Source organism: Octodon degus, unplaced genomic scaffold (assembly GCF_000260255.1).
Source record: "Octodon degus isolate 3935 unplaced genomic scaffold, OctDeg1.0 scaffold00104, whole genome shotgun sequence".
NCBI lineage: Eukaryota > Metazoa > Chordata > Mammalia > Rodentia > Octodontidae > Octodon > Octodon degus.
Window position 1 is genome coordinate 1,397,269 of NW_004524680.1, and position 26,658 is coordinate 1,423,926.

The 26,658-nt window shown below is 37.2% G+C and overlaps 2 protein-coding genes across 23 annotated transcripts in view; one reads left to right on the top strand and one right to left on the bottom strand.

Annotated features, from left to right (window-relative positions):
* Nucleotides 1-20,079, bottom strand: part of Cacna1c (calcium voltage-gated channel subunit alpha1 C) — a 752,474-nt gene extending 732,395 nt beyond the window's left edge. For 18 of the 21 annotated variants that reach the window (XM_023723814.1, XM_023723807.1, XM_023723813.1 and 15 more), the window contains exon 1: nucleotides 19,566-20,078. In XM_023723814.1, coding sequence (XP_023579582.1) covers nucleotides 19,566-19,704 — 139 coding nt within the window. In that variant the 5' untranslated portion in view covers nucleotides 19,705-20,078. Of the gene's footprint in view, nucleotides 1-19,565 lie in introns of all 21 variants that reach the window. The other 3 variants (XM_023723811.1, XM_023723805.1, XM_023723803.1) reach the window with 1 other exon arrangement.
* Nucleotides 1-26,658, top strand: part of Dcp1b (decapping mRNA 1B) — a 56,556-nt gene that overhangs the window by 11,431 nt on the left and 18,467 nt on the right. For both annotated transcript variants that reach the window (XM_023723831.1, XM_023723832.1), the window contains 3 exons: nucleotides 1,219-1,346; nucleotides 22,705-22,771; nucleotides 24,931-25,066. In XM_023723831.1, coding sequence (XP_023579599.1) covers nucleotides 1,219-1,346; nucleotides 22,705-22,771; nucleotides 24,931-25,066 — 331 coding nt within the window. The remainder of the gene's footprint in view (nucleotides 1-1,218; nucleotides 1,347-22,704; nucleotides 22,772-24,930; nucleotides 25,067-26,658) is intronic.

The window sequence follows — 26,658 nt, forward strand, 5'->3', positions numbered from 1 at the left end:
GCCCCAAGGAATTTTTTTAAAAATTTTTTATTTATTTATATGTGTGTGTATGGCCAGCTCAGCCCACCAGGGGGCGGGGCTGGCTGGCACGTGGTGCTGGGGGATTGAACCGTGGTCCCTGTGCTTTGCTAAGCTTGTTCTAAGTAGGTGCTTTAGACCACTGAGCCATCTCACCAGCCCCAAGGAATTTTTAACCTTAAAGGAATTTATAAAGTAGAGAGACAAGATATGTGTATATGGCTCAAGAGGTGCACATATGTACATAAGTACACACGGTAGTGGTTAGAGGACAGCTCCATTTCATCAAGAACCAACTGTGACAGCTGTGCTGTCTTACATGTGAATTAGTATAATGCCAGGAGTAAAGGAATGTTGCATCCTGTGTGTACAGTCAGCTTCTGTAAAGCTGTATATAAACACGGAACAGTAGGAGACACATCAGAATGTGAGCTGTGATAGAAAAATATGAGAAATACTTAGATGAAAAAATTACTGTGCTGAGAGACACACTGGCATTGATCCCCTTCAGAATGCTCCCCATGCTTTTAACACACTCACCCCATTAATCTTGTTACTTTCTGAAGCAGTTCCGAAATCCTCGCTCATAAGTGACATTAGTTACATTGTTGTGACTACCTTGATATCCAGAATCGATGCAAAACATTTGTCTGTAATGGTCAGTTTGACTGTGGGGAAGAGGCAGAAGCTGCAACGTGCCGGGGTCAGTGAGGAAAGTGGATGAGGATACAGAGCAACGCTGTTAGGAGACTGGTTTTCCATTGAGTTACACTTGGCAGGCGCACTTCCTGCATTTTTAAATCACACCCATAAAGACAGTAACAATAAAAGACTCTCAGAACTACTTCACGAAGTGGTAACAATAAGACAGATGTGTTTAGCCAGGTGTGGTGGTGCACCCCTGTAATCCCAGCGTTCAAGAGGCCATGGTAGGAAGACTGTGAATTCTAAGCCAGCCTGGGCTGCAAAATGAGTTCAAGGGTAATCTGACCTGCAGAGGGAAGCCATGTCTCAGAAAGACTCCCCAAAAGGAAAGACATATTTGAATTGAGGGGGCATATTTAAAGAGGATTAATGGCAGTGTGTCTTGTACTGTAACAATTAAAAAAAATTATTCACTGTTTTGATAGTTGCATTGCATGTATGATATACTGAACAACTTGTCTTTGCCCCTCTCCCTACTCCACTCCTGATCTTCAGGTCTGCTTCTCCAGAGCATGGATTCACCATTATGAATAGGCTGAGCATGGAAAATAGGACAGAACCCATTACTAAAGACCTGGATTTTCAACTCCAGGACCCTTTCCTTCTCTACAGAAATGCCAGATGTGAGTCTCTTAATACATTGGGTAGCTTTATTTCTGAAGTTGGCCAGGTGTTTAAAATTGTGAAGTGTGTAGCTTTATGTTTGTGTTGAGTATCAGTGACTGCTGTCGACATCAGCTTGAGCAATTCTCGCCTTAATGGGGGACTTTCTTAGAAAGTTCAAGTGCGAGGTTGCTAAGTGCTGTTTTGAGCAGCTGCACTGCTTTGTAGTGTAATTCTGTCATTGACCTTCATTCAGCCCGAGCACTGGGGTCGTGCAAACTTGGTGAGGAGACCAGAGAGGTACACTGGACACAGAATTAATGATTCAGCTGGTGGCACTTGTTTGTATATCACTTGACCTAGCACAGTGCCAGAATCTTCCCGGGAGAGGACCTGCACAGTAAATGAAAACTCAGAAGTTGAAAGAATTTGGTCTTAACAATTTAATGGCTTTTCATAATGTTGAGGTTATAGTAGGTGATAAAATGGTCCTTTTCACATTGGAAATGAGAGAGCAGTCACCTACCAAACAGTCTCTTCACATTTTAGGCACCTGTCTTATCTGAGCACTTGTGTTGGGCCAGAGAAAGATTGATGACATTCATCAATTTCAGGGGCCTCTCTGTACCTAGAAAACAGAAACGTACTACTCAGTGCATAAATATGTGTGTGTACACACACGTGAGCACGTGCTTATGCCTTATAGGTGACTTTCAAAAAGACCTTGAAGTTAAAGAAATTTTTCTGTGTATATATTTTCCATTGTACTCCTGGCATTTAAGAAACAAAAATTTGCCTATTGTGTAATTTCAATAATAAATGTAATATAAGTAATACTTGACAGCAATACCAGTGAATCCTTTCAAAGTGAATGTAGTGTCCCTTTTTTCTTGTCATTTTTTGGTGGCATTGGGGATTGAACGCAAGGCCTTCTCACAGAGTGACACACCCAACCCTTTTTTTATTTTATTTTATTATTTTTTTTTTTGGCGGAACCGGGGATTGAACTCGGGCCCTTGCACTTGCCAGGGAAGTGCTTATTCCACTAAGTCATGTCCCCAGCCCCCCAACCCTTTTTTTAAAAAGGGTCTCATTACATGGCTTAGTAACCTAGGCTAAGCTTGTGCTTTGATCTTTCTGCCTCAGCCTTTCAGGGTGCTGAGATTACAAGCATTTGCTACATGTTCAGCTTTATAGCGTTTTAATGTAGTAATATATTTACTTACATTTACATATAATTAAGTTGCTATGATAGGTGGTAATCCAAATACCTGGAATTAATTTTTTGTGAGATTAAATTTTTAGTTAAGTTTATATGAGAAAAAAATCTTATCACAATTAACATGACTTAACAATGGTAGGTCCTGTGAAATGAAAAGTTTTGCAATACAGAATCATTGCAAAATATTGCTTCCTGTTGTTTCTTTGCTGGCAGATGTACCTTATCAGTTGTAATGTTTAGTTTTAATTGTTTGTGTGCTTATAATTAGTCAGGTTTTATTTTTGAGATTATTAGAGTGCCTTAAAATAAAATATAATTCAAGTCCTAACTCATAAAATAACCACAAAAATATAGAAATGACCATTACTAACCTATCATAATTAGTTTTTGTTACTATTTTTATGACAGGATCTCACTATGTAGTTCAGACTGGCCTTGAACTCACTTTGTAGCCCAAGCTGGCCTCGAACTCACAGTGATCTTCCTGCTTCAGCCTCCCGAGTGCTGGATTACAAACATGTGCCACCGTGCCCAGCTTCATAATCATTTTTTATTGAGGATAAATACTTGGTCTAGTTAGTCTAGATAATATTTTATTTTATATTTTTATCATCTATTATATGATAAATATATAGAATCTTTCTAATGTATTGACTTTGTAAACAACTGTCCTAAATCCCACAATTATCTGATAGGAAACGCTATTTGGATCTAATGACCACATTAGACCTCCCGTCAGTCCTAGGCGTGTGCTCTCCTGTGTGGCAGGTAGTAAGTATGTGTGGCCGTGCAGCTGTTGAAATGTGGCTAATCTGCGTTGCTGTGTGCTGTGCATGTGAAACACGCATCCTTTTCCAGATACTTAACACAAGACTGTAAAAAAAAAACTCATTAATTTTATATTGATTGACATGTTGAAATATTATTTTTGATATCTTGGGTTAAATAAAATATATTAAACTTGCTTTCACTTGCTTCTTTGTATTTTTTTTAATTTAAAATTACATATGTGGCTCACATTTATGCTTTATCCTATATTTCCGTCAACTAGCACTGTTCTATTTTCGTTTGTCCATTTTCACATACTTTCATTTCTTTTTCTGATTTAAGTCCCAACTTTGTAGGAAAGACGTTTTCTCTGCTTTCTGCAGGTGAGAGGACTGAGGCTCAGTGAGGTGACAGACTTTGTACCAGTGCACAGATTCTGACCCCTTGCTCTTGCTTCTCCTCTCCTAGACCCGCAGCTACTAAACATGAAGGCAGGTTGAGAGCAGCTTGTGCGGCGCTTATTTGTTTCTAATGATTTCCATTTAAAAGAAATAAAATGAGCTGAACAAGAGAGAATGAAAGACAGTGGGTCTATTTTTCTATCCTGGGTTCATTTTTTTTTTCTTTCAGATACTGATTATTTTTTTGTGGTTGTAGTTATTGGTCTTCATTTTTATTTACTTTAAAGATGTATTTAGTTTCTACTTGTTAGGGTCTCAGATACCTCTTAAATGTTTTCCATAATTCAAATATTTTGTATTTGGTTTTCATATTCTGTGATGGTGTACAGATTAGTTCATCATGCAGTTCCACCTAGGGCTGGTTTTTCACTAAGCTTGTCCCATCCAGAGCTGTGTAGTCAAGAACCTTTCTGCAGGGTCTTAGTATTTCATTTCACTGTGTACATTCTAGGCTATATTTGAGCAGTTCAGATAGACAGAAGTGTAGTTATGTGGTTCATGTGAGTTTTCTTACAGCTTTTGAGACTTCCGATGTTTAAAAAAAAAAATCAGTGTTCTAGAGCTATAACTGTCCTTCTCTTGAATTGGTTCAACTTAAATGAGCAAAGTAAAGGCATGAAAGTCCCAGACTCTGCATTTAATTAACCAAGAGGAAAAAAGATCTTTGATAAGTAACTTTGAATTTGGATCGAACTTAAAATAGATTATAGAATAGGGCTTATAATCTTTAAACTTAATTGTAATGAGATTTGACCTAAATAGGTTTTAAAAGTAAGATAGCTATTAAAATTAGGGTGAAATTTCTTTCATTAAATAAGCATTTAGTGTCTGTCAGATACTATATTAGGACTTTATATGGGTTATCTCATTTAATTCTCATAACTTCTTGGAAATGCTGTTGTTCCTTTTTATATAGAAGTGAGGATACTGAGGCTAGAGAGTTTAAATAATATTCCGTGGTCCATAGCTATTTTTATTTTTTTTACCTTTATTTATTATTATTATTGTGTGTATGTGTGTATGTGGCCAGCTCAGCCCACCAGGGGGCGGGGCCGGCTGGCAAGTGGTGCTGGGGGATCCAACCGTGGTCCCTGTGCTTTGCCAAGCTTGTTCCAAGTAGGTGCTTTAGACCACTGAGCCATCTCACCAGCCCCATGGCTATTTTTAAAAGGAAAACATTTGAAGGAGGAAAGACCAACTCAGGACCTCAGGCCCACGCAATAAAAGTGCTAGCAATGAATAACGCCTTTGAGCAAGTTTATTTTATTTTATTTTTTTAAATTTTATTTATCTATTTGTGTGTGTGTGTGTGTGTGTGTGTGGCCAGCTCAGCCCACCAGGGGGGCGGGGCTGGCTGGCATGTGGTGCTGGGGGATTGAACCATGGTCCCTGTGCTTTGCTAAGCTTGTTCTAAGTAGGTGCTTTAGACCACTGAGCCATCTCACCAGCCCCTGAGCAAGTTTATTTGTAAGAAATACTTAATATTTTAGTGTACACTCCAGAGTTTATGAAGAATTTTTTTTAAATTTGAGAACTTATTGTATCAATTATTAGAGTTCTTATCAAATAAAAACTTAACCCCTTCTAAGTTGTTCATGGGTAGTATCTATTTACTCTGGTTTCCATTTCATAGCTACATAAATTTTACTATATGGAAACATACTGTAGAAAAATACTTTCCCATGTACATTACCATACTTAAATTGTGGACAGCTATGTTGGCTTTCAGGGCCAAGACAAAATGTTGAATATATTACTGCCTGTAGTAACAGGATTAGATTGAAATTCTTTTAAGATGCTTCATTTCATTGTAAACATAAGCCTGGAGTTTTGCCCAAATCAAGAAAAAGAATTAGAAGATATTTGATATGTAAAATGAGGAAATGACATATCAGATGCAATGAAAGTTGTTCATATAAGGGAATTTATAGCACCAAATTATCATTAGACAAAAAGAAAGGTCTCAACCCACTAATTCAAGCTTCAACTTTAAGAAAATTTAAAAAGAGCAAATTAAACCCAAAACAAGTAGAAGAATTGAAGAATAGTAGTCAGCAAAATAAAAAACCGAAAAACTCAGTGAAACCAAAATCTGATTCTTTGAAAATAGTCAGTGAAGCTAATAAGCCCCTGGCCAGACTAAGGAGGGAAAAAAAGATATAAATCAGAAATGTCAGGGATGAAGGAAGGATTATCAGCAGACATTCAGGTTGATAAAAGAATACTGTGACTTACTGTGGCTCTAGGTTTGATAACTTAAATGAAATGAACTAATTTGTGTTTGTGAAAAACAGAAACCATAAACATTTGCTCAAGAAATAACCAGCCTGAATAGTCTTTGTATCCATTAAGGAAATTGAATGTACTAGGTTCACATAGATTCACTGGTGAATTCCACCGATCATCCTACAAAAATCTCATTGAGAAAGCATTAGAGATGGGAATATTCCCAATTTATCTTATGGGGTACCATTACCTTGATATCAAAATAAGACAAAGACATTACATGGAAAGAATTACAAAGCAGTATACCTTGTGAATGAAGATAGAAACGTTCTCAACAAAGTAATAGCAAAAAAATACAGCAGCAGCATTTCAATATCCAAATGATGGGAAATACCCAGTGTCTCTCCATGGGTAAATAAACTGTTGAACATAGAATGGAGTAGTATTCCACCTTAACAGTCCACAAAACTATGATGCCTTCTGCAACATAGGTAAACTTTGAAGGTATGCTAAGTTAAATAAGCCAGACATATAAGGAGAAGTATCCACTTCCATTTATGCGAAATTCCTAGAGCATTTGTAGAGACAGAAAGTAGAATAGTTATCAGGGAGGAGGAAATTGGAAAGTCCTCATTTAATGGCATAAAGTTTTAGTTTAGATGAGGGGAAAATTTTGGAGATCCGTAATGATGATGGTTTGCACAATCGTGAATATACCTAAAGCTGTTGAACTATATACACATTTAAAATGGTAAAATCTTATTTTTTATAGTTTACCACCAAAAAAGCAAAAAATACAAATTAATCATTCCTAATTTAAAAAATCCAAAATTCAGAACTTTTGGAACACCAGTGTAGCATTCAAAGGTTGCAGATTTTGGAACATTTCAGATTTTGGATTTTCAGATTACAGGTGATCAGCTGGTAAAGTTTATGTAAATATTCCAAAAATCTCCCCCCAAAACTCTGGAGTTTGAAAACACATCTAATCCCAGGCATTTCAGGTAACGTATACTCAGTCTGTATTTGTAAATTAAATCCAGTAGTTCAATAAAAAGAGTAGGTCATTGGCCTTGTAATTTACATCTAGTTTTCCCCTTTCCTACAAAATCAGTTAGGTTTCTCTTTTTTTTTTTTTTTTTTTTTTTGCCCCATAATTTTATTGAGAAGCAAATAGCAGTGAGACAATTTCAAATCAAATTGGTAGGACAGTTCCAATAATTAACACATTGCATACTCTCTTCCTAGTGGTTATTTGCTATACAAGATGCAGACATGATATCCTATTTACAAACACTATTAGAACAAATCCCTCTATTCATTAAGAGAATGAACTATATATCTATCCTAACCATTTTGAATACACAGATACAAAATGGACATTCATCTGTATCCTCTTGTTCCATCATTTGAATATTATAGGTGTATTAACTCAGCAAAATATTCTAAAAGAGCCCAGTAGTCCATAATAGTATTGGGTCTTCCACTTGACTGTCAGTGTCAGAAATTGTTGACAAGAGTCCCCTACAGCTGAACATAACAGCATGGCTTTACTTCTTATACTTCGTTTTTATACTTTTCTGCTAGTTGGTTAAGACCAAGATAAAGTAAGACCTATGCAACAAAAGTTGTAGCTTTTGGATCTGACAAGGTCAATCAAATCCCACGTTTCTCTTCCTAAAGCACAAGTCAGTTTCTTTCTCAAAATCTTCAGTGTCTACCAAGTGAATTTTTCAGCTGACATTTAAAGCTTGCTGTAGTCAGGTCACAGTTTCTAACCAGCTCTATGGCCAACTCTTAAACTACTGTCTGATGTGCTAACCTAACTCATATGTACAATCCCCTAAATCCTCTATATAGCATGCTTTTACATGACCATTTATCTCCTTGGATTCAGTTAGGTCCTCCTGATTAACATCTACCAGAGAAATTTCACCTGTTCTATTCATGTTTCAAAATCTAACTGAAACTTGCCCTCTTCTAAGTGTTCCTGAATTCCTGCTGTTTACCTGGGGTATCTTTACCTCTTTCACACTCTCTACCTCCCAATCCCACCCCACCTCCATTTGTGTCCTACTGCTGTTGTATCTGTGTTCAAACCCAGGGTCTTAGGGCCAGCGATAGCACCGGCCAAAGAGATGAGGTGTGATGGTGCACTCCTGTAATCCCAGAGCTGGGGAGGCTAAAAATAGGAGGATCACTACAAGCCCAAGCTGTGGAGTGAGACCCTGTACCAAGTACATATATATATATATATATATATATATATAGTATATACTGAGCATTTGACTCTTTTTTGTTTTGTTTTTTTTTTTTGCAGAACCGGGGATTGAACTCAGATCCTTGTGTTTGCCAGGCAAGCACCTATTCCACTGAGCCATCTCCCCGGCCCCGAGCATTTGACTCTTGATACTGATTCTGCGCTGGGGTTTGGAACATGAATGTATGAGATACTCCCTTTTCCCTTGGAGTTTATCATGTTGACAAAAAAAGCAGACATATATATGTTCAGAATAACATGATAAATGCTGACCAAGAAATAAAACAAAGAACGTTATATTTCACCTCATAATATTTGTTACAGCTTCTATACAGTGCAGGACAGTGTCTGTTCCCTCAAACGCTTAATTTCTTTCTTTCTTTTCTTTTTTCTTTCTTTCTTTTTTTTTTTTTTTTTTTTTTTTGGCAGAACCAGGGATTGAACTCAGGCCCTTGTGCTTGCCAGGGAAGCGCTTATTCCACTGAGTCATCTCCCCAGCCTAAATTCTTGAATGGAGTGCATAATTAAATATGTACAATAAATGTTGAGTTGCTTTTATTTGATTTCTTTATGCAAGACAACTAATACAATTCAGTCAAAATTTCATAGCTATTTCTTGAGTCTTTTGGAATATTAATAGGCATTGAGCAAACCTTAAATGCCATTCGATTTCTATGTGAAGACTCAAAGTACTAAAAACTATTAGGGTCTTACAAAGAAACTGCTATTTGTTTTTGGTTTTGAAACAGGGTCTGACTTTGTACATTGGGCTGAATGTTGCCATGAACATTCTGGGTCATGTGTGGTTAGGTGGATATATGTGCTTATTTGTCCTAGTGCAAGAATTTGTTAGTGGGTGTGCTGAAGGGTTTTCAAAAGTTTTATGCCTAGTTATATTCTTTCCAGGGATGTCAGAGTTCCAGTTGCTTCATATCCTTGTCAACATTTGATATTATTGGTCCGTTAGCTATTCTAGGTGTTGTTTTTTTTGTTGTTGTTGTTTTGTTTAGTTTTTTTTGTTTGTTTTTTTTTTTTTTTTGTCTTTTTGAATACAGGGTATCACTGTGCAGTTCAGGCTGGCCTTGAACTCACTTTGTAGCCCAAGCTGGCCCCAAATTCATGGTACTCCTCCTGCCTTTGCTTTGAGAGTGCTGGGATTACATGTGTATGTTACCACACCTGGCTACTCCAGGAGTTCTGAAATGATAGCTCACATGGCTTTAGTATACATTTTGCCGTAACTGATGTTATATGTTTATTGAATATTGGATGAACATGCAAGTTAAAGCCAGAATTAGAATACTTTATACTCTCTAGGATGGCTAAAATTAAAAAGTTGGACATTATTAAGTATTTTTTTTTTTTTTTTTTTTTTTGCGCCGAATGCCTTCAAGGCATGACTGGCTGTCTTGTGTTGTGGTGATCGAACCACAGCAACCTGAGCCTGACTGCTTTGTTGAAGCCATTATTAAGTATTAATGAGGATTTAGAATAACTAAAACTCTCACACATTACTGGCAAGAGAGTAACATGGTATATTCAGAGTGGAAAATTGGGAATTTTTATACTGAAACATAATTACCATGTTATTCAGCAAATTCTCATAGGTGTTTACATAAGAGAAATGAAAACTATCACCACACAGGCTTTTACATAAACATTTGTAGCAGTTTTATTCATTATAGGAGATAGTCTTGGAAATAGCCCAAATGGCCAGAATAAGTAAGTAGATTTTTGTAAAATAAATAAATGGATAAGCAAATTACACTCTATAGTAGAATACTACTTGGCAATAAAAAAGTACTAATAGATTCAGCAACACAGATAAAACTATAAAAACACTGAACAAAAACCATCCCCATGAGTATATACTATATGGTGTCATTTATATGAAATTGGTAAGAATTGACAGAACCAATGTATGGTGATTGAAAACTGTCAAATCTACTGGGATGACAGTGGAAGTGGGGGTGTGGTGCTATCTAGAGAGTGTGATAAAAATGCTTTCTGCCTTTTGGGTGGTAGTTAAATGACAGGGTCAAAACAGATACTATCAAAAGAGCACTTCAAGACCTATATATTCATTGTATATAAATTATTCCTTAGTTTTTATTTTTTTAAAATTTAATTTATTTATTTGTGTGTGTGTGTGTGTGTGTGTGTGTGGCCAGCTCAGCCCACCAGGGGGCAGGGCTGGCTGGCATGTGGTGCTGGGGATTTGAACCGCGGTCCCTGTGTTTTGCTAAGCTTGTTCTAAGTAGGTGCTTTAGACCACTGAGCCATCTTACCAGCCCCTATTCCTTAGTTTTACAAGGTAGAGGTAATTGAACCCTATAGGAAATTTTAAAGAAATGAACGCTAAAGTATAATTAGGGGTATGTGTGTGCTGAGCATTGAACCTTGGGCCATAAGCCTTGTATGAACATGCTCTAAAAGTGCCTTACCACTGAGCTACAACCCTTGCCTTATCGTCTGTCTTTATATTGACATTTATTAACTATGTTCATCTAACCCTCATTTCCCCTTTGAGGTTGATTAGAAAATCATACCAACCCTTTTCAGATTGTATCTTGGCTTCCTCAGCCTAAAAATACGACAGTCCAGGGGCTGGGGAGATGGCTCAATGGAATAAGCGCTTCCCTGGCAAGTGCAAGGGCCTGAGTTCAATTCCCAGTTCCGAAAAAAAAACCAACCAAACAAACAAAACAACAACAACAAAAATCCCACGGCAATCCTTGTAACAGAAAACACGTTGTCAGTACTTTCAACCAGTATGATACCAAAAATATTTTGTGTACCTCGACCTCAACTGAAAGTTTTTAAGTGATATACAGTGAAAGACAGTTTAGTTTGCATTTGTAGTTTCTAGATAAGGTGTGCCCCTTATTCTGGCCTGAGACATCTGTTTTCTCCACATGGTCAGAGAAGAAAAGCTTCTCTTCGCAGAAAATGTGAAGACCTATACAGCTTAATCTTTTTCTTGAGTAGAAGCAATTAACCTTCCATTTTCCTAATAGTGAATTTTTTAAAAAGCCAATTTCCTAACAGAGGGATGTAATTTTCTAGCATCTGTCCCGCAGTACTCTCCCTAAAGCAAAATGTATAACAAATTGTTAGAAAAATTTTAAAATATAGGTATTTTCCTGATGGCTCTTATAGAACGTATTATAAAGTTTAAACAAACTTCAGTTTCTTCCAAAGCTCCAGGGAAAATGCACCTGTGTATATCCATAATAAATAATTACAGTAGGAAAGTCAAATTTGCAAACAAGGATGGGTCATAAATTGAAAGCAACATTGCTCAATGTAGTAAGAAGGCATTTTGTGAAATCTTTGCCATTATACTGCCATTAATTAGTTGGTTATTGATTGTGTAGGCAGAAGCAATAAATTATAGGCCACTTGTGGGCAGAGACCATATTCTATTTTTTTTTCTATATCCTATTTTTTGTGCCAAATAAATAGATCTGGGTAAGAAATGCACAGGACTTAAAGTACTTCCCAGAGTATCTATATAAATTACAGAATTCTTTTTTTTTTTTTTTTTTTTTTTGCAGAACCAGGGATTGAACTCAGGTCCTTGCGCTTGCCAGGGAAGCGCTTAATCCACTGAGCCATCTCCCCAGCCCAAAATATAGAATTCTTATGGAGAGAGAGAGAGAGAGAGAGTGTGTGTGTATGTAATGATTTTTTTCTAGCATTCTGGAACATCCTTATTGTGACAGTTAACTGATTATGTTAACGTGAGTAAGAAACACCCAACTAAATTGGATCAGGACAGTTCTGGGTATGGCTGAAGGGATTTATCGAAGACGGAAGAGCCACCCTAGGTGTGGGTGAGAGCGGCCATTAGGTTTGGCACCTGAATGATATAAAGGGTAATGAAGAAGAAAGATTGCTTTGATTTCTTTGGAGGAGTTCCAGTCTTCCCCTTTATCCTGACATGGTCTCCTGGCTTCCAGTGCAGACTGAATCCCCCCGGTGTCCCCTTCGCCTCCAGCACGGCAGGCTGTCCACCTCCCACGGCAGACCCTTGGTCTCCAGGGCAGACAGCCCTTCCACACTTTTCCACACCTGACAGTGGAGGCCGGTTTTGGAAAGTCTTACATCTTCAGATATCTTGCATTAAATCTGTTTCTCTGGTAATCGCTGACTGATACAAACATGCCTAAGACAAAGCCTTGAAGAAATTCTGCTTGAAGTGATTCAAAAGAGGCACCAATTTGCCCAGCTTTCCAAAATTCCTCCGTATTCCCCACTGCATGGTAGAGTGTGCAGGTGACACCCATCGAACTCATGAGAGCAGTAACTAAAGCTGACTGTGCAGTTCACCTTTCCTGGCTGAGGATGCTGATAAATTTCTGCTTTTTAAGCCTCGATTTCACACTGCATACAGGAATAAATACCTCCAACTCTTAAGAACCTAAGCAAATTCTAAGTCTCTGAGACTTTAAACACCTCTTTTCTTAGTTTTGGAATCAATAATACTTTTTATTCAATAACAAAATAAGACTTATTTCAAAAATAATTTCAATATTTAAAAGTGAAACTTCTATAAATTTATTACTAAAAGTTAATGAAAGACATATCTGCCCACAGATAATTGAGTAATTTTTCTATCATAAGATATTTGCTCGTATATTGATAGTCTTAGTTATTTTTTTTTTTAATTTTATTTATTTATATGTGTGTGTGTGTGGCCAGCTCAGCCCATCAGGGGGCGGGGCTGGCTGGCATGTGGTGCTGGGGGATTGAACCAGGGTCCCTGTGCTTTGCTAAGCTTGTTCTAAGTAGGTGCTTTAGACCACTGAGCCATCTCACCAGCCCTTAAATAGTTTTTTTTAAATGTATGTTCTTTTTTTGTGGTACCAGGGATTGAACTCATAATGTATGTTCTTGATACATAATAGTTATATTTGTTTTGGAGAAATATATTATTTTAATTAATACTTCATTAATTTGAATTTTGGGTTTTTATATAAGAGACACCATGAGACACTTAACTTTTTGTGTCTGACTTGTTTCACTTAACCTTATGGTCTCAAGGTCTATCCATTTTTCTGCAAATGACATGATTCCATTCTTCAGAAACAAACACTTCAGAAACAAACATATCATCCTTGCATAGAGGCTGTGCTCAGTGGTGCAGTTGGAGTGGGGGGTCTGCCCTAGGCAGCACCTATTTTGGACCCATTGTTAGCCAAAAGAAAAATTATCCTGTAATAATTTACTCCATTTTAACCTGGCAAGGATTCAAGCACATTGAAATATGAATGTTTTTCTCTCTAAATCATGGCGATTTTCTGTTTAAATAGGTTAACATACTCAGTATGTTGGAAGGCATCAGGTTGAAGGACTGCCGGGGTGGCGCAACCTCTGGCCACGCACTGGCCATGCTCATTTTCTTTGTATTCTAGTTGTAGTATAGGTGATGCTGGATCAAGCACTTGAATAGTAGCTCTTAATCTTTCACTCGTAAATACCTTTGAGAATCCAATAAATTTCTTCCCTCCCTCCCCTCGTCATTCCTTTCTTCTTTTTACATTATTATTATCATTATTATTATTATTATTATTATTATTATTATTATTATTATTTGGCGGAATCAGGGATTGAACTCAGACCCTTACGCTTGCCAGGAAAGCTCTTATTCCACGGAGCCATCTCCCCGGCCCCACATGTTATTTTTTATTGTCTAGTACACACTGGGGGTTGTTCTATGGGAAGTATATAGTTTGTATTTCTTCATCCTCTAAACTGTCTGTTTGCATAGTTCATACCATTTTATAGTTTTAGGGATTTTATTGAATTCTTCAAGCCCATCTAGGGTCAAGTAACATCTTAAAAGTAATTTTACAACTAAAAATATTTGGCATTCTTCCCAGCCAGAAACTTGTTATTTGCAAGTATAATAATAGAATGCCCTTCCTGTCAGTATCTGCCCAGCAATATAAAATACTCAAAGTAAACTCGTTCAAATCACAAATGATGTAGAGTGAGAGATAAGAAATGTGATATTTCATATACAATCAGAATAGGTTACCTGTATAGCCTCTAACTCTATGACTCCATGGGAGAAGAGTTCCTTGCCCTCAGTAATCTTGAAGGACTTTAAATCTGCCTGTCTTAATGAGAAAAGAAAGAAGGCCATGAAAATTTAAAGATTACAACCTGGTCACTGAATCTCACTTTGTATCGTTAAGACTCCTTCCCCATTCTAACTAAAAAATTGACCTATTTATTATATCTCATTATGTAGACAGCTAATATGTTTAATATATGATGAAGGGTTATCCTGCTATTGTGACTTGAGTGATGGAACTTGTCACTCTGACCTTAAGTCCAGAATTACTTTTTTGTTCCCTCTTTATCATTCTTCCACTCATGCTGAAAAGAAGGGATCTAAACTCTGAAGGAGACAATTTATCTAAAGAACTCACATTCTGTCAGTTGCACAAAGCTCTGAAAAATTTTATTTTTGAGCCTGTAGTATCTCTGCATTTCATGTTTTTGTTTGTCCATGTGTTGAGTTGTGATTTCTGATAGTTCCTTGAAACACAGTGCATACATAAGCACACACACACATGCAGAAAGCATACATCTCTCCGCCCTGACCACCAGCTTCTACAGCCTTTCCATGTCCAGTATGAATGATTAGAGGACTCACCCAGGGCCTTCACCTGAATTTAATAGGAAGATATATGTACATCTCCCCACTTACTTTAACAAACCGGTATGCTTAGATGGAGAAAACCTACATGGAAAGTCGTCTATGGTGACATATGGCTACTATGTGACAGTAAACTCAGAGTGAAGTTAATTCTGTTTTGTCCTGAACCATAAAGATTTTTTTTAAAAATTTATTTATTTATTTGTGTGTGTGTGTGTGTGTGTGTGTGTGTGTGTGGCCTGCTCAGCCCACCAGGGGGCGGGGCTGGCTGGCATGTGGTGCTGGGGGATTGAACCGCGGTCCCTCTGCTTTGTTAAGCTTGTTCTAAGTAGGTGCTTTAGACCACTGAGCCATCTCACCAGCCTAAGATTTAAGATACTTTGTTTTAACGGAGAAATATCTATGCTATTTGGATCCATTGACTGCATGTGTGGCTTGGAGTTGTGTGATACTTTATATGTTAGTGAGAAAGCCCAGTTTGGCATGATAGAAGTCTAAGGCTTGGCAGAAAACTGGAAGGGTTTTTTTTTTTTTTTTTTTTTTTTTTGTATTTAGTACAGGTTCTCTGAGGTCTCACTACACAGATCAGACTCAGTGATCCTCCTGTTTTCAGCCTCCAAGTGCCGGGATTACAGGCATGCGCCATCACACCCAGTCAGTTACTGTCTCAGTGCACCCCGGGGCAGGGCTGGCATGGCATGTGGGGCCAGGGCTCAAACCCCTCATAAGTATTTTTTTAAATGCGTAATGAGTGTACCATCTTTTAGTGTCCCTGTATTAACAATACTGTGCCTATAGTAAGTGGCAATTATGGCCACATTGAGTGTTCATGTGTATTCCTATCTATTTTTTACATTACTGATTTTTATCAAATCACTTAGAAAAGAGTTTCAAATAAACAAGTTCTGGAATCAAGGTTAATTTGCTTCCTTCTCACAGAAGGAAGATTTATAATTGTTCTGTCTTCTTAGGAGTTTGGGAAAAGAAAAGCAATTTGGACCACGAACTGGCATTAGACTTATTCCATAAATAGTTTAAGAGCTCTTATTTCAGAGTTAAACCAAAACATGACTTAACTGTTTACAACATAGAGAGATTTGGGGAAAGTGATGTATCCTATATCTATATTCATAGTTTAAAATAAAAATAAATACAGAAGCTCTGATTCACTTCTCTTCCATCTGGAAATAGCAGTAAGCTCTGGCAAGGCCACTGCTCTATAAAATCTTGAAAATCTCTTGATGATCATGTGTTTTTCACTTAGGCTATTTTCAAGAAAGCTATTCCTATTATTGTTCAACACTTGATTAAATATGATTCAAATATTAAGTCTTCTTTATTGGATGAGTTTTTTAAAAAATATTCTTCATGTTTAACTTAGCTAGATTGTTCTCACAAACTGCAATTATGTAAGACTGGATTGATTTCCCTACATTTTGACTCACTTAAGATAATTTTCAGTGTGTTGCTAGAATTGACATTGCATGTTAGTTTTAAAATTTTAAGATAATTTAGGTACTTGTTCATATAAGTTTGATATGACTGGATGATAAATATTACAGTTTTCTGCTAGACCAAGATCTTAATGGCTATACTGTGTCCTGTGTTCTTCAGTAATGAAGAGAAATGAACATGATTTGGAGATTTATTGCATTCTTTGAGCTATTAGTTTCTGGCGCTTGACAAGTACTCAAGAAGAATGGTGTATGTTAGAATTGTTGTAGTAATAAATACACATCCAGTAAGTACATTAGTGCCTACACAGTGCTAGATTAATAAAAATATATAATCTCTGGGAACTCTGATTCTAATGACAAAATCCCATCAACATCACTTATGCCTAAGAATACAAAGTACTTGAAGCAAAATAAACTCTCAGTGAAGTCTGGAGAATAAAAGGGGCATTCTGAGAAGAATTCTTCTGCTATAATCTCTAGTAGAAGGGTAACCAACTCACAGAGGATTGTAGTACATCTAGTCCATGATGTTCAAATAAGCCAAACTGCCATTAGCAATTACAAGGATTATTAATACTATGAGGATTTAGGGGCCAGGGAGATGGCTCAGTAGAACAAGTGCTTGCCTGGCAAGCACAAGGGCCTGAGTTCAATCCCCAGTTCCGCACCCCCCCAAAAAAATAATATGAGGATTTAGAGTCTTAGCTTGCGGTTTAACGCAGAAAATATTTGTTAACTGTCTACCACATGCTAATTATTATGTTGGACATATTAACAAAGTTCTACCCTCAAGGAGATTAATGTTAACAGAGGGAACACATGTATAAATACTTATTACTTTGCTAGTACAAGAATATACAGAAGTAAAGCCACGGTAGCAACGTAAAAGGTGGGATCTATTCCTGGAAGCGTGAGGAAGTCTGAGTCTCCAAGGGTAAACAGGGGCTGAGGAAGACCAATATCTGAGGGAATCTGGTTTGGTTTTTGTGGTCTGAGATTTTGAAATTAATCAGCAATTATGAACAAAGTACAGATATAATCTGAAGTGGCCAACAAAGCCAAATAAGTGGTTCTTATTTCTCTTACTAACTATAGATTTTCCTACATCTTACATTTTTTAGAAGTTTCTTCAGGGGGCCTGCCCATTAGCTCAGTTGTTTGGAGCCAGGGAGATAGCACAGTAGAATAAGCACTTGCCTGGCAAGCGCAAGGGCCTGAGTTCAATCCCCAGTTCCGCAAAAAAACAAAACAAAAAAATGAAGAAGTTTCTTTACTCTGTTAAATCTCTAAAGAAAGTTTTCTGGAAACTAAAATTTGGAAGTTAGTGTAAATGGAGATGATTCCATTTGACTTTTGGGGACTTTGAGGGGGACAACAGATGTCAGGATTCCCAGCTGGGGACATTAACGACCTCTGGAGAGATTGGGAAAGGCCAATCCATGACCTGCATCTATTGTTAAAGAAAACTTTCTAAAGGTTAAATATATTTTTAAAAAGTTTTAAACTTTATAGATTCTCATAGATAGGTGTAGAGTATATAATTAATTTGATCCAAATTAGTATAATGCCTTAGTTACCAGCTTTTTACTTATCTGTTTTAGTGGCATTAACTTTTTAATGAAATTAATTTATTTAGAAAGAGAAGGTTTCCTTTAACTGTCTAGATTTTCCAACATTCTCCCCCAAATACTCATGAGCATTATTTACTCATTAAAACAGGACCTACATGTCGTCTGCCGTGAGCCTTCCAATATCCCAAGATCATGGGATCTCTGATTTGTGAGGTGCAATGGAGAACTTTGTCACATGAAAAGAACCAGAGCAGGGTCCAAAGATAACAGTGCTATGTAGACTCGCTGTGGCCAGTGAAGATTTTGTTTTACAAGATGTGTCCGTGTTTGGTCAGTACAGCCAACACAAAAGGTGAATGAAAGAACATTACTTTAAAGGCATTAAAGAGCATGCCAAAGGAAAGCATTTTCAGCGCAGACATTCCTAACGGGGTAGAAGTACGGACTCAGCATCGAGCCAGCCAAGCTTAGCTTTGTTCCCTTCTATGGACGCCAGAACATAGGCAATGAAAAGAGCTGCTCTAGCAAAAACACTGCCTCTGCTGAAATCTTCATTCCCTTCCTCTTCTTTTCCACCTTGCTTCTCTCTTTTCTTTCTTTCCCTTTATCCTTCCTTTAAAACTTTTTGGTTTAACCTGAAGTTCTCAGAAGATATTTGTAAAAGTTACCACAGCCACATTTCATGGCTTTCCTAGTAAAAAGCACCTGACAGTGTTCCAAGAAAAACACATTTTCCTATTCCTTTACTAGGAATAAGTGAAAGGTAGGCAGGACGGAGGAAGGAAAAAAGGGAGGGAAAGACGAAGGACAAGCAAAACAAATCAGATCTCCTGCATATTTAAACTTTACCTATATATCATCTACCATTTATGTACTTACATTCCACTTATAAACCATGTGGACATAGACCTTCTTTTTAACATTTGTACAAATATCAGCCTGAATCATTGTCAAATAAGCACAAGCGACCATTTATAATTTGGAGTTGGAAGATATTTAGGATTAAAATACTGTATAGAAGAAATGACAAATATCTTAACAGATTGAATAGCGACATTTATTAAGGACATAAACAAGATGAGGCGGATCTTTAAGAAACATCTAGAATGAATTGGAACCCAAGATTGCAATGAAAATACACATTTCAGTTACAGTTGATAGTGGCTCTAATGACCCCGTAAGTTGCCTCTTACAATATGATTATCTTTCCATCTTCCCATAGAACAAATGAAGATGTGATATCTTATCTATGTATAGCTATAAATTTCAGACATAAACTCTAACATGGAAATTTTAGTCTCCCTGATTGTTCTCATAGAATTCAAAGGAAAGTCAAAGACAGGTGCTGTACTGTGTAAAGGCAATATTGCATTGCCTGCTGCCTCAGATGCCACCTTTTCTCAACTGAGAATTTTCAAGGAATGACGTAAAACCTTAGGTAAAATTTTACAACTGTACAACTCAAAGTCCTGATTAAATACAAAGATCACTGCCAAAGAGATGAGTCCTTAGAGCGAGGAGTCATATTCTAAGTATCTTTAGAGCATGCAGAGAAAATCCCCACATGTTCTTCCCATTCTTAGCTCCTTGTTTGAGTTCCTTACCTCCGGGAGAGATGTAGACACAGTTGAGCTGAGCTTCATGCACCAAGGTGCCCTTGCACTTTATCTCTGTGTCGGGAGACAGGTGACTGCACAGCGGCTGGTATGCAGGCGTGGTGGGCTGGCCAAAGGCTCGAAGCATGGTGTATTTCCCAATGTGTACTAATAAATTGACTTTAAAACTAAAAAAAAAATTTCCTAGTATCTTTTCTTATAATTTTTAAAATTCAGAAGCTACTCCTATAATAACAATTTAGAGCCACAGAAGTTCACACAGCTCTATCCCTTGGCTTCCAATTTAACCTGTGGTAATTACTTTAAGTTTTAGAATTCTAAAAACTCTTTTTAGCCTTGTCTTTTTCTGCCTTCCTTGCTGTGCTCACTGCCTATGGAGAGACAGGCCTGTCACTCAATGGCTTTACAGGAAGCCTTGGATTGAAATGTGAAGGAAATGGTTTCTGTCACCCTGTCAGTTCATCACCTCACAAAGGCATGACGGGCTCTGGTCTTTTTATATCACCACAAGTTGCTCAGCTGGACCCTCTTGTGTGGAACTATGACTGGTTTAAGTGTGACTGGTTTGGCCAGGAGTTGGTGGACCTTGGGCCTAAGAGGCAGAAAACTTCAGTTGGAGAATGTACACTTTAATGGAATCCACAGCCCCTTTCCCAGTGGAATGCAGCTCGAGTTGCAAAACTATTTTAGGGAAGAAAACAGTTAAGCACAGGTCACATTCTCTCTTGGTTCTCTTTTTAGTAGCCAAGGTTATTTCAGTAGCCCTCACTATTTCAACTCTACATTCAACCTAAATATTAACCAAAATGAAAGGATTTATTTCAGAATGATCCTATTTTAATGTTAAAACCATATTACTGTAGAGATAAATGGTTGGGTCTTAAAGAAAGCTCCATGATATTTTCAATAATTACTACAAGGCTTGTCTTTCTTTCAATCTGCTTTGACATTTGAGAGAATTTTTTCTAGCATTTTCCCTCAAGTCTGCGTTTCAGTTTTCTCATAGTAATGACAATGTCAAACTGCTTGTCTGTTTACATCAACAGTTTCCTTGGCATCCTACCCTTATGAAAATCTAGATTCTTATGTCAGATGCCACAAATGTGTAACATTGAGAAAAATGCGCCCAAATGTTTCTGTTACTGCAGTCTGCTGATGAGAGACACCAGTGCCGGGTTTTCCTCTGCACTGAGCCCCAGGTTTCTTCTCCTTTAACAGTTTTGGAAAACGGTCTCCAGGGAAAGAAAGTTTTCACTGTAGCCAGAAAAACAGAACAGGCTTCTAGTATTGTAACTAAATTAAAGTCACCAAAACACACAGATGTATTCAGATTTATTAAGTGGTTGGGTGTCTGTAATTCAGTCAGGTTTTTCTTATAAGAACAGGAGAGCAGGACAGTTGACATGCAGGACCTGGAGAAGGGAATCTGGGCTGAGTGCTCGTGCACCCACCGGAAGCAACCGGAATTGAAGTTTTGCAATACACATTCAAGGGTCTTGGGATGAAGCATTTTCATTTTGATCTAAAGCTCTCATGGAGTATATTGAAGTCATAACGCAGATCTTATTTTTCTTAAAAGATCGTCAGTGAACCAAGGAAGAATTTGTGTATGTATTTCTTTTTTTTTGGCGGAACCAGGGATTGAACTCAGGCCCTTGCGCTTGCCAGGGAAGCGCTTATTCTACTGAGCCATCTCCCCGGCCCTTGTATATGTATTTCTATGTAAGAAGATAACATGGTCTGAGAAAAAGCTGGGTTCCTTTCTCCAACCTTTTTCCCTTTCACATGTAGACAAATAAGATAAAGATATATTTATAATTACAAAAGCAGCTCAAAATCTCATTGCCAACTTTTGGCAAGTTAATAATTGAGATTCATTCGGTCCCTCTGTGAGACAGCTCCTTAAAATAGCACTAAAGACATTTCTCGTATCTTTCAACATTCAAATGGTCATTGTCAAAAAACAGAACTTTAATTTTTTTTTTTTTTTTTTTTGTGGAACCGGGGATTGAACTCAGGCCCTTGTGCTTGCCAGGCAAGCACTTAGTCTACTGAGCTATCTCCCCAGCCCCTTAAAATTTTTTTTTAAAATTTAAAAAAACCAACAACAACTTTCCTGCCTAGCCATTGGCCAGGTAAAAGAGGAAAAGCCTTGGTTAGACTATCACAGCTATCTTAATGAAAAGATAACATTAATGTAATCAAATGCTTTAAATTTTATGTTTCCCTTTTTAAAGACTTGTGGGTTTTCATTGCTGTGTCATAATATTGCTGCTGTTTTCACTGAAGACCTTTAAAATACATATGTAGTTAATGTATCATTTACATGATGAACAGCACCAGATCCTGCGCTAGATATTTATAAATGCATTTTGGAACTATTTCAGCCTTTGCTACAAAGATGTAAAGATAGGCACACACAAAATTTAATAGTCAATTTCCTTGAAAAACTATTAAGTGAATCAATAGCAGCTATGTTATTCCACATTTTCTTTCATTTCTTAGTGGTTAAATTATGGTTATATTTAAAGTTTCAAAAAGTTGTAAATTTGTAGACATTTTGAAGTCAGATTATTAAAATTTTCTTTTTTACTACCCTATCTTACCACACAGCTCACAGAGCTAGTTTTTCAGTTAACATATTCCTGGGAGGAAGAGAAGGGAGGGAGGTTTCTAGGCATAATTTGAGCATCAGGTTTCTGAATATTTAAAAATAAAGATGAAATGTGTTTATGAAATGTGCAAACGGAGTATAGAAACAATGACATCTCAAAACCAGAAGTTTAGAAATCCTGACTTCATTTCCAATTTGTATTCACTTGTTTAAGACGTATTTACCAAATTTCTGTTGTATTAAAGAGTTGTATTAGTAAAGAAAACACATTGTATTGTTGTGTGTGTTTGTGTGTGTGTGCGTACAAAACCACTGCAGATTTTTCTGTGGACTAAAAAGAATTCCACTGCTACATTCTTAAGCTAATTCCAAAGACTTTTTAAATTGATTTAATAATTATTGAATAAATTGATATGTAAATTACCATGTATTTCACTTTAAGAAAGAAAGGGACTCTCTTCCTAGGTTGTGGTTCTGAGGTTTCTCATACTTTGTCCAATGTGTTTTTTGCAGTGTCCATTTATGGAATCTGGTTTTATGATAAGGAAGAATGCCAAAGAATAGCAGAGCTTATGAAAAAGTAAGTGCCAAAAGGCTAAATATTTTTCAAAACCTGATGCTTTTGTTTATATTTCTAAGAGTAGGCAAAAGAACTATAATTTTAGAAGGATATATGTCTTATAGTAGTTATTTTCACAGCAGTCAGGAAAACATTTCATACTACCTAATACGCAGAAAGCAGCATAAGAAACAGCTTGCGACATTTTTACTGGATTTCTCGTCTTTGACTCAACACATTTTGTTCTGACTATGGAAGATATATGTAAGAAGAGCTTTCCCAGACAGCAGTTTTCCTTAATATTTTCCTCATTTATGAATCAGTAATTTTTCTTTTGAAAAGCTATCAGTGTGCCTACTAGTGAAAAGAAAACTCAGAGCCATCCTAAAAAGATGTGCCAGATTCCTAAGATCCGTCATTTCCTTCTTGCCCTTTAACTGCATATCCTTGTGTGTAGAACTCAGAATTTCATATCATGTGTCAAACACTGAGTACTTAGGATATTCTTCAATTTTCCATCTCTGGAAATTTCTGAGTTCATACTACTTTAATAATTTGTCTTTCTGTCTCCCCTTCCCCCCAACTAATTTCTTTTAATCTCATCATACCTTGTGATTTATTCCATTCTGCATTCTGGGAAAGTTTTGCATTCCTCTGACTGTGTCACAGTCTGACTTCTCTGACTCCATTGAAAGGAAAGCCCAGGAGGCCTGGGATATAGCTCAGTGGTACAGCAGCTGTCTGGCAAGCACAAGGTCCTGAGTTCCATTCCTAGCACCAACAAAAAGAAAATAGAAAGGAAGGCCCAAAAGAGCTTGCTTTCTGCTAACTCCCTGATCAGCTCTTGGGCCCCAGGGCACTCACTGTGAAGTGGTTATTTCCATGCCATTTATGGAGATAGGTACAAGCCTCATGTACCCAGGTTGGGTCTCAGCCTGGGCCTGGACTCAGCCAAGCATAGGAGACCTGATGCCCCAGGTCTGCCTGCAAAAGAACCAGTTTCCACTTTTAAACCCCAAGGCGTGAAATGACTAAAAAGTGACCCCAAGGAAATGAAAATGGGGAGGACCTTTTTATATAAATAAAGTGGATTCCTGAAACTCTTGCTTGTAAGAGCTAATTTTAGGTAACTAGCTCAAGTTACAAGTGGTGATTAAGTGTGTTCAAACTGGTATTTACTACCATCACAGCTAGCTTCTAGAGCATTCATGTTATTGTAAATGTGCAGTGGATAATAATAGCAGGATTTCATATAGATTAAAAAATGCCCTGTAGCTCAGCCAAGAGGCCATGGTAGAACTGTCAGCATTCTGCTCTAATTGCTTAACAGCTCTGGCAGGAAATTGATTATTTACCAGTAATAAGCAGCTGATGTGTGAGATTCGTACCCCTTCCCCAGTTAGAATTAAGTATCTCAAATTCTCATATCTATTTTTTATCATAAACTTTATGGTTTAATAAAAAAAATTGAGCTGAAAGGCAAAGCACGTAGAGGGGAAAAGGTATTTTTCTCAGCATTCTCTTGCTGCAGGTAGAGCAATTTGGCCTCCTGTGATGTTCTCAGAGCAAGGAAAGATGTGCCTCATTTCCTCGCTTCTCAATAGCTGTTTAGAAATTAGTGTATTTTTTCAATGCTCCTCTTCTCAGCAGTAGGATAGAATTGACATTGGGTTTCCAAATGGAGATACAAGTTGTGTCCGTTTTACTTTAATTGCAGGCCACTAGATGGGAAGGAAAGAATTCTCTATTGGCCGCGCAGTTTGGTTCATGTTGGAGAACTAAATGGGGCTTCCGCAGCAGTCACTGAGAGCGTTCTCTCCAGTGCTCTATTAGGAAGTTGGCAAACTTTCTTGGGGGACCAGATGGTGAATACTTTAGCCTTGCAGGCTGCGTATCTCCATCGAGGCTACTCAGCTGGGCCGTGGTAATGTGAAAGCAGTCGTGGGCCATCCGCACTGGCTGGGGCCTGTAGATTAGTCTCATGACCCTTCCTCTACGTTCCTGTGTAGCTAGTTAAAGCAACACCTTGGCTCTCGCCTTTTGTCTTTAAATTCCTGAGTGATCTTATTTTTAATACAGTTGTAGCAGGATGAAAACAACTAGGTAAGAACTGGGAAGATCTTAAAAGCCCTTTTTGTTAAATTGGCTTTTCTTGTATGAATCTGCCCTCTGTTTTTCAGCCTGACTCAGTATGAACAGTTGAAAGCCCATCAGGGCATTGGAGCAGGAATCTCCCCAGTGATCCTCCACTCGGGAGAGGGCAGAGAAGTGGATATCTTACAAATGCTCACCAAGGCCAAAGATGAATACACAAAGGTGAGTTTTGTGCCCTTCCTTGTGATATAAATTTACATTGCACAGTGGAAATGTTGTTGCAAAAGACTCTAAACAGAACTGTATGAAAAATAAAATTTTTATTTGCCTTTAGTGGGCTAAAGAAGACTGCTTTTAAGTTAAATTAGAACGTGGCCTGAGAAATCAGTAGCTGTCATGGAAACAAATATGAGTTAAATTTACTAGAAGACCCCATTTAAATAAATTCCTTTGTAATAAAATTCACAAAAATGTAGGCAAAACCTGTAGGAGGAAAACTTTAATAACTCCTGAAATGCATAAAAATAGACTTGAGCATATGGAAGTATATGTCCTATTCTTGGATAAAAAGATTCAGCATAAAGCTCTGAGTTATTTTTTTAATCTCTAAATTTGAGGTGATCCCTAAACAAATAGCACTGGTTTCTTTCCTTCCCCTCCTCTTTCTCTTTTTCCTAGTTGAAAGGTTCATGTGGAGAAATACACAAGGAAGACTAGCTAGGAAATCTGACAGGGCTGGGGTGGGGAGGTGAAGGGCAGACAGGAGTTTAGGGGTGGAAAGTGGGGATTGGAACAGGTTGCACCTGATATTAAAAACTGAATTCTATGATTTCAATCCCCGGTTCTGCCAAAAAAAAATTAAATCCTAAATATTTAAAACTGTATTGATTGATAGTGTAGTTATGTATACAACCAGATAAACCAATGGAACCAATAAGATATTATAGAACTAGACCCAAATATATATGAAATTTAAGATATGAAAAATAACCATTTCATCAGCCATTTGAATGAATTTTTAAATACAGGTAAAGTATTGAGGCAACTGGTAGCCATTTCAAAAACTACAAAATTGAGTCTGTATCTCACACTATATGCTAAAATGAATTCCAAATGTATGAGAAATTCAGGCACCAGAAGAAAACTTATTTGGATGACTTTGTAATCTAGGAAAAGGGAAATCTTCCTAACTATGTCTTTAGACTTATATTCTGTAACTGATTTCAACTATAGAAAAAGCAAATGCTCTATAGGGTATAAGCAAGACACAAGCAAAGTGAACGTTATGAAAACAACTGAGAATCCACAGTATTTACATATACAATATAGGAAGTGGGATCATTGCTCGCTCCTAAAAATTGAAAAGTAAAAATTTGAAACTGTAGAAAAATAAGCAAAATAATCAATAAAATTTTGGGGGAAAAAATGGAAAAAAAAAAAAGAAGTAAAGCCATGGTGTTATGCTGTAGGGGACTCAGGTCAATAACTTCTGACATTGCCAGTCAAGCGGAAGACCCAATACTATTATGGGCTACTGGACTATTTTGGAATATTTTGCTGAGTTCACAAACCTAGAATATTTAAATGACAGAACTAAGCAAAAAAAGAGGATACAGATGAATGTCCATTTTGTATCTGTGTATTCAAAGTGGTTAGGATAGATATATAGTTTCATTCTTTTAATGAATAGAGGGATTTATTCTAATGGTGTTGTAAATAGGATATCATGTCCCCATCTTGTACAACAAATAACAACTGGGAAGAATGTATGCAATGTGTTAATTATTGAAACTGTCCTACCAATTTGATTTGAA